Source organism: Notamacropus eugenii, chromosome 5 (genome assembly GCF_028372415.1).
Source record: "Notamacropus eugenii isolate mMacEug1 chromosome 5, mMacEug1.pri_v2, whole genome shotgun sequence".
Lineage (NCBI taxonomy): Eukaryota > Metazoa > Chordata > Mammalia > Diprotodontia > Macropodidae > Notamacropus > Notamacropus eugenii.
Window position 1 is genome coordinate 63,406,740 of NC_092876.1, and position 12,934 is coordinate 63,419,673.

At 36.6% G+C, this 12,934-nt stretch overlaps 1 protein-coding gene across 2 annotated transcripts in view; it reads left to right on the top strand.

The window, feature by feature from the left end:
• Window positions 1–12,934, top strand: part of KDM1A (lysine demethylase 1A) — a 79,989-nt gene that overhangs the window by 24,365 nt on the left and 42,690 nt on the right. Inside the window, exons 3-5 of one of the 2 annotated variants that reach the window (XM_072609242.1) lie at window positions 2,781–2,840; window positions 8,303–8,436; window positions 10,148–10,226. In XM_072609242.1, the coding sequence (XP_072465343.1) occupies window positions 2,781–2,840; window positions 8,303–8,436; window positions 10,148–10,226 (273 nt within the window). The remainder of the gene's footprint in view (window positions 1–2,780; window positions 2,841–8,302; window positions 8,437–10,147; window positions 10,227–12,934) is intronic. The other variant, XM_072609243.1, reaches the window with a different exon arrangement.

A 12,934-nucleotide genomic window follows, 5' to 3' on the forward strand; every position in this document is an offset into this window, starting at 1 on the left:
CCACTAGCTGTTCACTGTACATGACCCTATATTTCCTATCTTCTTTCCCTTGCATAAGTAGTCCTCTGTGTCTGGGATGGGCTTCTTCCTCACTTATATCTAATAAAATCCCTAACTTCTTTAAAAGCACTGTTCAGTCTTTGCTGATGCCCAGTTATTTACATTCTTCTTCCTGAAATTACTTTGTATTTACAACTAACTTGTGTACTTTGATTCCCCTCTCCTGTCAGAATGTTAGCGCCTTGAGGGCAAAGACTAATTAATTTTTGTCTTTGTATTCCTAGAGCATAGAATAGCGCCTTACGTGTAGTAGACTCTTAATAAAAATTACCTGTTGAAATAGATTGAATGGAAATCTTAAATTTATAAAGTAGAAATGCAAAGATACGTATAGTAATAAATTTACTTATTCTCTCCTGTTTTATTTTTTTACCATTCTCATATCATATGATCTATTATTCTATTTTATTTCTTCTCTTTGTTTAAAGGAAATTGTGGTGTTCCATTTCTACTTTTACTTCTTTTATCCCTGCACTCCTATGTCTGTTCTACTCTTTATCTTCCCAGAAGACTTGAGTGGTTTATTTTTTTGCATATTGTTTTAACGATTGTGGCATTACTGCTATTCTGCTTTAATAAAAGGATGGGATTTTTCCATAACCTTTTAAATTTATGGTTTTGTTACTCTTCAGAACCAGAATTGAAACTTCTTGCCTTATTTCTTCTTCCTTTAAACTTTTACCTGTTCACCTCCTACTTTCATGGCAACTAAATCAAGAGAAGTCCCACAGGGGAAAAAAAATCAGGAAAGGGCCACATGCTAGCAAAGTAAAAAGAAACTTCAGTGCATTTGGGAGTTAAAATTTGAAATTGGTGCTTGGGAGAATGGTGTAAAATTCATTTCACTTATCCACTTTTTGAGTTGATAGGGACCATAAAACTTTAAAATATTATGGCTAATAACAGAAAATAGACTTTATTTTCTCCCTTATATCTAGTTAAAGAAGAAACAAAAAGGCAGGGAAAGGCTTAGATATGGGGAAAGAAAAGGCAGAAAAGGAAAATAGATGGGGAGAAGCTGATCTTCCTGCTAACCTGAGAAAGATCTTGTGAAATTTGGGAAACTGTTCAAAGCATTTGGACCTGTAGGAGCTGCCCAACCTTGGATTTCTAAAATATTAATGCTGTCTCATTTCAAGGGCTTGGGAGCTTTATGTAGAATGTTAATTGCTTTCAGTATATCAAATCTTAATTTTTTGTTTTAATTAGTCTCTAATAGGGACTAAAGAGAACTAACTCATCAGAAATAAATCTCTAGGAATTAGTAGTTTAGCACTTAATATTTAAATAAGGTATGTTATATAGCCATTGTATTTTAAAGATGAATTTATACCTTTATCTATGTGTGGTGTTTCCAGTTACTAAATAACTTCATGCTCTTTTCAAGTGCCACAGTGACAAGTCTTTGAGACAGATTTTTGGTGCATTTCTCTGCCATCTGCAAAATTGTACTTGCTTGAGAATTATATGATCATAGAGCCTAAAAGTCCTTAAGGCAGGAGTGTATAAAAATCATTTAGTAGGTAAAATGTCTCATTTTTAAAGACTTAAAAGGAGAGTATACTGCCTTTTATTTTGCATCCGTTGTAATGTCACTGTCATGAAATTCTTATATCTAATTTAAGATCCTATTGTTGCCACTTAAGCCCATTCATTTTTATTTTATCATCATTGTCTCCTCTATAAATCCTTGAAGCCCTGAGAGCAGTACAGATTCTGTGATTAAACTTAAATAAACCATGTCAAATAAAATAACCCACATTTGGATCACTTGAGTAGTGCTTCTGTGTTTTTCAGAGACTGCACTTGATTCTTTCAGTGTTACCCAGAGGCACAGAAGCTTGAGATAGAATAAATCTATGTATCTATAAATAAATAGAATAAAATCATCTCTTTTGCGGGTGATAGATTCTGGTGTTAACTAGTCTACCCTCACCTTTTTTTTGATTGATCTTCTTAGGTCTGCTTGACCCATCTCTTGAAGTTATTTGTTCTGCTTAGTCATCAGGTCAAACTCTCATCAAGATTTGTTTCCATAGACTGGTACGTGTTTCTACAAGATTTTAGTACTTATTCCCACACTGGATGAGAACAAACTTCTAGCTACAGTTTTCTGGCACGTAATTCTACTGCTGGGTGTGTTCTAAAGCATGGGAAGGCAGTACTGACACACTTATAGCATCAAGTTTTTTGGTCTGAATGTCTTATCCCCCATGGCCTCTGCTTTGAGTCATTTTGAAGAGAAGGGGAGAATCTTTCCGTCTTTTGCAGAATATTTTCTACTGATTCTTTTAGATAGTTTCATGGATTCTTGAGTTAATTGCTTTGTTTTCAACTTAGGTCCCTAGAGCCCAGATTACACCCAATCTTTTAGTCTTTCAGTGGGGTCTTAAAAGAAATTTAACCTCCTCCCCTACCCCCATATCCTCTGTCTGTTAAATAAGACTGATTTACAAGTATTTGGCAATCAGAAATACTGTGTACTTTGTACTCCTGCCTTTCCAACAAGAACCAGCTGTGTAAAGTTGCCATTTCATGGATCAGAATTGGAAGACTACAATGTGATACCCTGGACCCTGATTCCAGAAGAAGGAACTCGCTGAATCTGGGTTTACTAGTTGGTGATGAACTCCTGTATCACCAGCTACTAGGCCTTTATGTCCAGATATGAATTTAATTTATGGAGTAAGGTCCCTGAGTTCTCCTCTTTCCTTCCACAGGGCAAGCAGGAGGACTTCAAGACGACAATTCTGGAGGGTATGGAGACGGCCAAGCATCAGGTGAGGGTGGCATTTGATGCTTGCCACTTTGTAGCAAGAGCCGCCAAGTCAGGGATTGATGCTTGCAAGTGTTTATGGCTACGGGTATTCAGATCTTAGCAAGAGGTACTAAAGAAACACGATGACCTACAAAGCAGGATGGGGGTCGCCTACAATTACAGGAAAAAAGATAGAGTAGCTGAGACAAAAGACATTCTCAGGCCGATCTCTCAACCCTCCACCATTCTTCATTGTTTTGAGAAGATTGTTGGTTCTTCTTCCCAGAACCTTTCCAGTAATATTAAATATTGCATTACTTATTTAGGAGTCCTGGGACCTTTAAAAATAACAATAAAAAAACCAAAGCTCCACAAGCAGGAAAAATTGCAGGTTTAGAAATCCTTAACTTATGAGAGAGGTAGTCCAGTATTTAATTGGAGGATTAATTATGAAGTGTAGACTAATGATATCTCACTGGAATTGGATGTTCATTTCATGGCATTAGGTACCCATGCTAAATAAGTATCACTGACAAATTATTTGCATTGTCTAAACGTTTGCTTCTCGCTTGCTTAAAAATGGCTTCCAAAATCAACCAGTAATTCTCCTCTTCCTTTCAGACCAAAGCAGTATGAGAGCCCTACTACCAGGGGAAAGTAGAGGCTTTAATTAAAATGTTTCCCCAAGGTGCCATGTCCAGGAACCTACAATCTGGAACAATTAGCCTTTGCTTCATTGTCCTATCCAAGACAGCATCTCTAAAGTTTGTCCTTTCTTTCCTTAAGCATTTTATGTATTCCAGCCCCTGTGCATATTGATACTTCTACAGAACTTAGATTATTTTGTCATTTGCTAGCTATTCATTCTACTTTCAGATTATTTATTAAATGTTATTGCATTTAAATAATTTGTGGGAGTTCGTGTTTTGCTCTCTTGGATCAAAAATAAGTATACTCAAGGGATCTGTAATTTTGTTGGTGTGAGTCCTTCCTCCACTGACCCAGATAATAGCCTTCTACAGTTCAGTAGGTGGTCTTCAAGAATTAACTCTGCTGGAAAAATTCATCACCTTTTATCCAGCCTGGTGATGCACTTCTGAACTTAGCTGGGCTGGTGCTTGAACATCAGGCATACCATGTGTCATCATGCCAATACTTACAGCTTTCCTAGCATAGTAGGACTTGCCCAAATTTACACTCTATTGCCTTAACTTCTGAGAACCACAGGCTACCTCCGTGCTGTGATGAGGCATCAGAGGAGGACTTTGTGATGGAGGAAGAGCAGAGAAAAAAGCTCCGAAATAAGATGATTAGCACATGCTGGCTCTAGAATGTTGACTTGACCTTCAACTTCTTCATACGCTATCCCAAAGGTCTGAAGGTTGATAGTCATCCAAGTTCTTGATTTTATCTTGTAGAAGTTAAAATACCCTTTCATAAAGTCTGCATTGATGGCAGATCCACCAGAAGTGTTAGTATTGAAACGGTTTTAAATGAAATCTTCTTTGTGATGTTGGGAATCAGTAATGGTTCTTTGGGTCACCATCTTGAAAAGAAAATTAATTGTTATTACATTCAGGAATATATACAATTTATAAAAAAGTCAATAAAACTGTAAAGTAACTTAGGAAAACTAATGAATGTGGTGCTACCATTCCACTAGCATGAAAACATGAGTTTTCAGGTTTTTGCTTTAAGGAAATGGTTGCTTTGAGTCATCCACAGTTCTTACCTGGTCTCTGTTGTGTTCAAAGGCATGCATTTGTGCATTGGCTATCCATTGTGGAAGGCACTGTTGCCAATAGCCATGAGTTTTCATCTACAGGAAACTAACTCCAGGAAATTAACTCTAGTACTTGTGGGTATCCAAGAAGCCCAGACCATCATCTCTCTAGCACCCTGATCTTAACCAGTTGAGCTCACCAAATGGCCCAGAATATTGTTCAAAATGGCACTTGTAAATGAGCATCAAGTTTTGTGAATCATAGAATTATTGCATTTAGAGCAAGAAGAACAGAAGGTTTTTGATACAACCCTTTGTTTCTAGGCAAGTTAATACCAATTCCTTTTACAATTGAGGCAACTGAGGCTTAGAGAGAGTACTGTGATTTTAAGGACTTATCCAAGGTCACACAACTAATAATGATGTTAGCTGCATCCCAAGTCTTCTACCGTCTAGTGCAAAGCTTCTCCTAAGTCATCAAAAAGTACAAATCATGTTTGGCCTAAATAGGAAAAATTCCAGTACATATGAATAGTGTGGTGTTTTTGGTTTTTTTTTTTAATTTTGGCCATTCTAAGGTCTAACGTCGTCTGCTTATAGTACATTTAAGTAAATGTTCTTCAGTAGTTGAATGGTTATAATAGTTACTTTTAGATTTTTAATGGCACTAATGCGCTTGAAATCTCTCTACAATCTTAGCAACTTTAAAAATAATTTGAGTCAGTTTTTTATGTTTTCACCAAGGAGGACAAGACTGCATTGCTTATTTTTCCTTATTGCCTGTTTGCTAAAGATGCTACCTGCAGCTCATCATAAGCAAGAAGGACAGAAGATTTGAAGGAGTAGCAGAACCCATTTCTTTATTCCTACATCTTTAGTTCAGCTACCTGCAAAAACCATCATTATTCCTCTAGTTATTGATTACTTTTCCTACTTGGAGGAGGTAGGAACTAGACGATGAGAAGGGTTTCATTTTCATGAGCTGAATCTCATAGCTGAATTTCATGAGCTGAATCTCTTTCCAACTCAGGACTGAGAAGAACAAGGAGCCGTTATTAGGCTTCATGTTTTTATTAGGCATTATTATTTTGCTTAAAATGTTGTAAATTCCCAGGATGCCAGATTTCATGTTCAAACCAGGTGGTATTACTTTAAGATCTTTGCCACTGCTTACCTGTGGTAGAATTTTAGAGCTGGAAGGGACATCTAGTCCAATCCCCTTATTTTTAGTAGCAGTAATTTTATAGGTGGCTAGGAAGCACAGTGGATAGAGCCCTGGATTTGGAGTCAGGAAGACCAGAAGTCAAGTCCAGCCTCAGACAAATAGCTACTCTGTGACACCTGACAAGTCAGTGACCTCTCTCAGCCTCAGTTTCCTCACAGGGTTGTTATGAGGATCAAATGAGATACCATGTATCTTTTCAAATCTTAAGGTGCTATTAAACATTAATTGTTTTTATGATCATCATCATTTAAAGACTTATCCCCTTGGAAGCCTTTAATAAAGCATAAATGAGTTAGATTGTTTGAAGTGGTATAGATTATCTCACTTTCAAGACATATTGCAGAAAGATAGATTAGATTTCCACTCACTTGATCTGGTTTCTAGATTACATTATTATTCTCTAACTGCTGTTTGCTTTTCTACAAACCAAATTACAGGAAATGAATGACTGAGCAGTGGTTTGTTAAGGTAATCTTGCATTTTGAAAATCAGTATTGCAGTGTTTAAAATGACAATTCATTTGCAAAGCATTAATATGTGCTCATTTAGGTGCTGTGTAGAATGTTAAAAGTATGTAAGAATTTTGCCACAACTGATTTGTAACTTCTTCAAACCATCTTTAATAAATGTCCTTTATTAAAGATATTTTGAAAGTGATTTATGGCCAGGGACTAGTTGTAATTAAACTAGGGTAAGTGGTATGTTTTGTTTTGTTTTTCTATTATTCAGCCAATCATAAGCATTTATTAAACACTTACTCCTTCAGGTGTTGTGCTGATAAGAAGCACCAGGGGTACAAAGAAAAGCAAAACGCAGTCCTCATTTCCAAAAGCTCACATTCCAATGATTGACTCAGTTATGTGGTGTATCTCACAAATATGTTAACAGTTAAGAGACCTATTACTATTGTATCTGGTCCATTTTCCTGGGATATTCTCTTAAGTGTTTTATTCCATTACTTTCTAGTACTGAAGCTGTGTAACTTGCATTTTCTAAAGAATCTCTCTTTTAGTAAGGCTATTCCCCCTTTGGTGTATTCAGCCTTTCTTCTCCTTTCTTTAATTTCGGCTTAATTTTCCATGTTATTCTTGTTTTAAAAGTATCTGTATGATTTGCACAGCTAGCTCTATTCTTTTAGATTCGTATTTCCATTCTGATCTTAAGGAATAACCCTCTCTGTGGTCATTCTCTCTCTATTTAATCATTTAAGCTGGTTGGGCCCTCTGGGGTGTCGTTTAGTAATACAACACCCAGATGGGAACCAGTAGTCAGTGGTGTCTGACCAGCTTTGTGAAAGGGGGTCCTGCTTCCTTGACTCCAAGATGGGATATTTCTGATCATGCATCTTCGCTTGCCTCTTGTCCTCACGTTGCATACGTAGGTTTGCTTGGCCTTTTTGTACCTTGGTCGTTTTCCGTTGAATGTTTGTGCTGAATCCCCGCCTTCCTCCGTTTCCCTAAGGCATTTTATCGGCATGTGTCCTGGCTAAATCTCATCCTCTAGTATTCTTTACCCCTAAACTTGCTTGCTCTTTCTGCTCCTTGATGTTTGCATCTCAACGTTTGTTGGCTTTGAGAGATTGAAATATGTCTGGTTTCACTTCTTAGCCTCTTATTTCCATGTCCTGTTTTGTTACCTGTACATAATTGCTTTAATATCACTTTGCCTTTTGGCTAAGATTAAGTACATTTTTTTAAATGTCATATTTTTTAAAAGCCTTTAAATCATTCTTAACTTTTATGTCAAATTATAGTTTTAGCTTGCTTAACTTATTCAAGCATCTTTGTGAAATGTTTTCCTTGGATATCTCTGGCTTGTAGTTTATAGTAGAAGAGGATTAGTATTTTGGCTAGAAATAACAACTTCCTTGGTTTTTTTCTTCTGCTCTCTATATTGTAATACTCTGCATAACTTCTCACTCCCTGCCAGGATTGAATTATATGGGAGCTGACTAATGGCTCCTAGAATGGAAACCTAGAATGCTCTTTGTGTTCCACGTTGGAAACTAACTGTTCAGAAGGCATGCAATATTATAGCTGCTTATGTTTTCACTACAGATTCTTTACCTGTTCTCTCCTCCTGAGTTAATGTACCTTCTCTTTTTTCTGGTCCTTTCTCTTTGGAGTTTACTTTTTACTGGCAATGTTTCTGACATCAAGAAGAAAATTACTTGCTCTAATGTTAGAAATTTGGTTTAGAACCCATAGGTCTTGACTTTTTCCCCCTTTAGAGACGACTGTTAACTTTTTCCTACCTGATTATGGCTTATAAAGTATTAGTCAAGAGATTACATCTAAATATTTGTGTAATATCAATTATATGTAAATAAATCTTAAAACAGTGCTACGTTTATGAGAAATTCTAAATTATAAAGGTAGAAAGAAAAGTTTAAAACAAAATGGATGAAGCCAAGTCAACCACACCAGAGAGCTTTATTGATTTCCTTACCAAGAGAAGGGACTTGAGAAGTAATCATTGTCTTCTAGCATTGTGCGCCTTTGCATGTTTCCTAGAACTCTTTTACTCTGTTCGCTAGGTGTGGAGGGTGCAGCTTTCCAGAGCAGACTCCCTCATGATCGGATGACATCTCAAGAAGCTGCGTGTTTCCCTGATATTATTAGTGGGCCACAGCAAACCCAGAAGGTTTTTCTGTTCATCAGGAACCGCACAGTAAGTTCTGAAATTTTTAATTAGAAGAGGGTAGAAGGCTTCTCATACATATTTATCCCTTTAGTAGCCAGGTTCAGGGGAAGAGAAGTAACATTTGGAACTCTTCTTGACTTGGTATTAGTTTAAAATTAGCTTTAAATTTTGCCTTGTGAAGTCACACATTTAATGTCTTAAAATTCCAGTATTTACTACTGGGAGGAACATTAGAGAATATCTGTATGTATCCTCTCATTTTATACATGAGAAAACTGAGACTCAGAGTGACTTGCTCAGAGTCTTCTGGGAAAGTATTTGTAAAAGGCTTTTATCAACGTCCAGAATCCGCTATTACAGAATCCAGCAGCCATTGTCTCCAAGGCTAAGTAGGGTGGTGAGTTGCAGAATTATTTTACGTTGTAGTTTCATCTCTTTGGTAAGTATACCGGGATGCCAATTTAGAACCTCTTAAGTGACCTATGTCACTTTAACTCTTAATTTGTCTACTAAATGTAAAAGCTTGCTGTTGTTTGTGCCTAATTCAGAACAGAAGGTAGCTGAGGTGTGAGTGATCCATTTCCTAACTTCTTTCCTTTTCCTTAAATCCTCCACACTAACAATAAGAAACATGGAATCCTCCGCTTCTGCTGGCATATTTGGGGAAAATGTTCTTTGTATTTTAAACTAGAAATCAAAAGAGTGTTATAAATAGGGGTTAGATATACTTGAAATACCGTAAGTATTTACTAGAACCTTAACCATAACACATAACTTATTTCCACAAACTTGGAGAGAAAGTCTGGCATAATGAATAGAAATGAATGAAATAGGAAACAAGACAACCTAGGTTCAGGTGTCATTTCTTGACATTTAAATAGCTGTATGATCATGGAATTACTTAACCTCAGTGAGGTTTAGACAGCTCACTATGACTATTAATTGCAGATATTTTAGAAATGTATCTCTTAGATTTGCAACATCTTTTGAAAACAATTGATGAACATCTGTGTAATTCTTGGTAGTTGTTAAACATTCTGTATACTCTCAGTTGAACGGAATTTATATTGTAGCCTCTGTTAAAAATTATGTAGTACCAATATCAGATGCTGCCATTCCAGCAGCTCATTCTGAGTCACTTGTTTTTGTCCAAAACTTTGCCCATCCTACCTCTGAACTTTTGACCCATCTTGAGTTCATTTTGTCCCCTCTCTATAAGTGCTTCGGCCCTGGCTTTGATTCTGCCTTTAGCCTCACTTAGCTATTTCCTCAGACCCTGATTACCTTAAGTAACTTTGAAATTTTTCAGTTTTAGTTAGAGCAAAGTCACTTTATTTCTGACTTCAGTTTCCATATCTATAAAATGTGGCTAGTAACTATACTTGCCTACTTTGTAGGGTTTTATTGTAGAAAATAAAATAAAAATGTGAACTAGCATTATCATTAATACTTCAGTATTGTTAGATATTTTAAAGTATGAAGAGCAACATACGAGTCACCTCTATAAAATTTTGAGAGAAGATAAACCTGTCCACATACATTTTCCCTGTGAATTCAAGATATATGCCAGAATCTCTCTGCAGGGTAGGATGTTTACTGGAGGTACCTAGAGCTACTCTGCTTACATAGATAACAGGACTTCTACTGCTAAAGTCCTAAATTAAGATTTAAGGGGTATGTGTTCATGGTGTTTATATTACTGTGTCATGAGAATTGTGTTGTATTATTTTAAACGCAGCTGCAGTTGTGGTTGGACAATCCAAAGATTCAGTTGACGTTTGAAGCGACTCTCCAGCAGTTAGAAGCACCTTATAACAGTAAGTAGGGTAATTTGCATAAGTATATATGATTATTGCAATTTGTTGGATTCTGTTGAAAGCTACTGTTTCCACTTTAGGATGACTCTGTATCCGATATACATTTGTTATTTTAGGAGATAGTTATCCACCAAGTTTAACTTGGGACAGTCATTTTTTCCTATTTTTAATTTTTTTCCCCCTCAAAGGGATTAAAATTTCCCATTTGAGCAGCAGGAGGAGGTTGTACTACCTAGGTAGCTGACATTTCTGGGACCCTCTTAGAAGCAAAGTCTTTTTGACTCTCCTTGGAATTAGGATTCCCACTTTGAGAATATCAAGAAGATTCCAGACATTTTGATTTTTGCCTGTTTTGTTTACATTTTTCTGCTTTTATTTTGGATTATTTTCTTTAATATTTACTTTCTTTGTACTATATAACAAAGAACTCAAGAACCTTTCAAGATGAAGTCAGCCTTTTATATTACTCAGCTCCTATAGTTTAAGTGCTATAGACTAACATTTTTAGATATTATAAACAATGCAACCAATGATTGTTACTTGGCTTTGGAATTTTTAGTGGATTTTCATTAAAGGCCTCATTACCATATTTATGTGCTTGAGGACATCTTGAAACAGGTAGCTGCATGAAGGCAATGTTAAAAATTCCAGATTCGGGAGTGACATTTGGAGAAAAGTGAGCATGGATAGTTTGTGCTTTGGGGGAAATAGTGGTGCTGTTGGACCTTCATAGAAGGCAAAATTCAAGAAAGGAACTAGTAATAATACCCATGGCCTCAGATGTCTATGCGTTAATAAACAAAATGAATTAGACCCAAAGAGGTAAATTTGACTTCAAGGGTATCAGTAAGACTTGGAGGGATGAGACCCACACTTGGAATGTGCTTCTAGAAGGGTATAGTGTAAACGCAAAAAACCAGATAGGTGAAAAGGACCTCCGCAGAGTCTTACCCCAGTGTCATCTAATGGTGTGGAGATGACCCTGGGTTTTCAAAGTTTGTGCGTTTGTGAAGGATATAAACTCTGACAGGTTCTTCCATGCTGTTAAAGGCTCTGAGTGTGGTACCAGCAACAGACTGCTTCCTGAGGATCAGCCAGGCAAAGTAAAAAGAAGCCTATCACTAGTGTGCGAGCCATTTGGAAATGAAAACACATGAAGTAGTACAGTATCCTTCAATTTTGTGTACCCCTTTCTGCATCTGGCAGAGTTGTGGAAGAGGACCACAGATGTGAAGAATCAATATTATCCCATTTTCTAAATATGAATTCTTTGTCCAGTGACCAAGTAGATACAAACTGTGGAACCAAATCATAACTATCTTGATATTCTTGCAGCAAAATGGGAGAGTGGCTTACGGGCTCTTATTGAAATAGGAAAAAAATTGGGTTTATCATGGCAGCAGGAAATATTATAATGTGGGACTTTTGGCCATCTCATATGCAATATTAATGATAAGCATTTGTAAGAGGACTACCATCGAAACATTTGCAGTTCATGTGCCAGTTATCTGTTGGAAAGGATGAGTATGTGGGGAAATTCTATGAAGAATTCAGTAAAACTCTCCAAACTAAATTAATGTATATTTTAATATTTTGTGACTTCAGTACAAAAGTAGGTACAGGGAAGAATACATGGCTTAAGTATAAAAACCAAGAGAGGCCAAAAAACTTGAAGAGAACACCTGTATGTTGGAATACCTTCATTGAAAAACAAAGGGTTGGTAGGCATTGGGAGCTCTGTTTACAGACATGGCAAGCACCAAATAATTTGGGGGGGGATTAATTGTCTCTACCATTGTGGGGAGCCATTTCTGATTCAGCTGTCTGAGTACAATCAGACCACCAACTTGTTAGAACAAAGATTAGCATCAGTGTCACACTGGAAGAAAGAATAAAAATAAGAACATACAGTGGATAATTTAGGCAACTCCAATACAGAACCTATTTATATGTACAAGCGGGTAATGCCAAAAAATGGCAAATAACTCAAAGAACAGACTTTGGCACAGGCCATTACCATGTCCTAAGAAAGTTAAATGTAAATCAGTCACCACAGCAGAGAAACTAGAACAATCTAAGTCTTCTGATTCCAAATCTAGAGTCCTTTTCATCTGCACATGATGAGATCACAGATTCATTGAAGGAAAAGGAGGTAGGTGGAGTAGCATTGTGTAACACTCATATAGAGAAATCCAGAAAGAAGGAATGAAAAGAACTTCTGAGTAAAAATCAAGGGAGGCAGCAGCAGAAGAACATGGTCTGCAAACTATCTGAACATAGAAAGGAAATCAAGAACATTTATAAGAAATAGGTCATGAACTTAGAACAAAGGAATGACACCATGGTGATGGGGGATTTAGTTATTTAGACAGTCTGAAATGCAGTCTTGCACTGTTTCTCTCTTTGTCTCTCTCTTTTCCCACATCCCTTCCCCTCTCCCTAGCACAGAGTAGCTCACATTTTCTTAGTTTCATTTTATGATTAACTTATTCTTCAAAAAGTAGAAGAACAAAAAGAGAAAAGTTTTATTTTCAATTTCCTCACTAACAGAGAGAAACTCATTACTGGGATAGAAATGAAAGGAAACTTGAGGGGCAATAAGCATTTCAACATAGAATTTCCGATAAAGAACCCCAGACATAGTGTGACCTTAGAGAGAGCAGACATGAAAAGATAACTTAGCATCCTGTGGACTAGAATTCTTCATG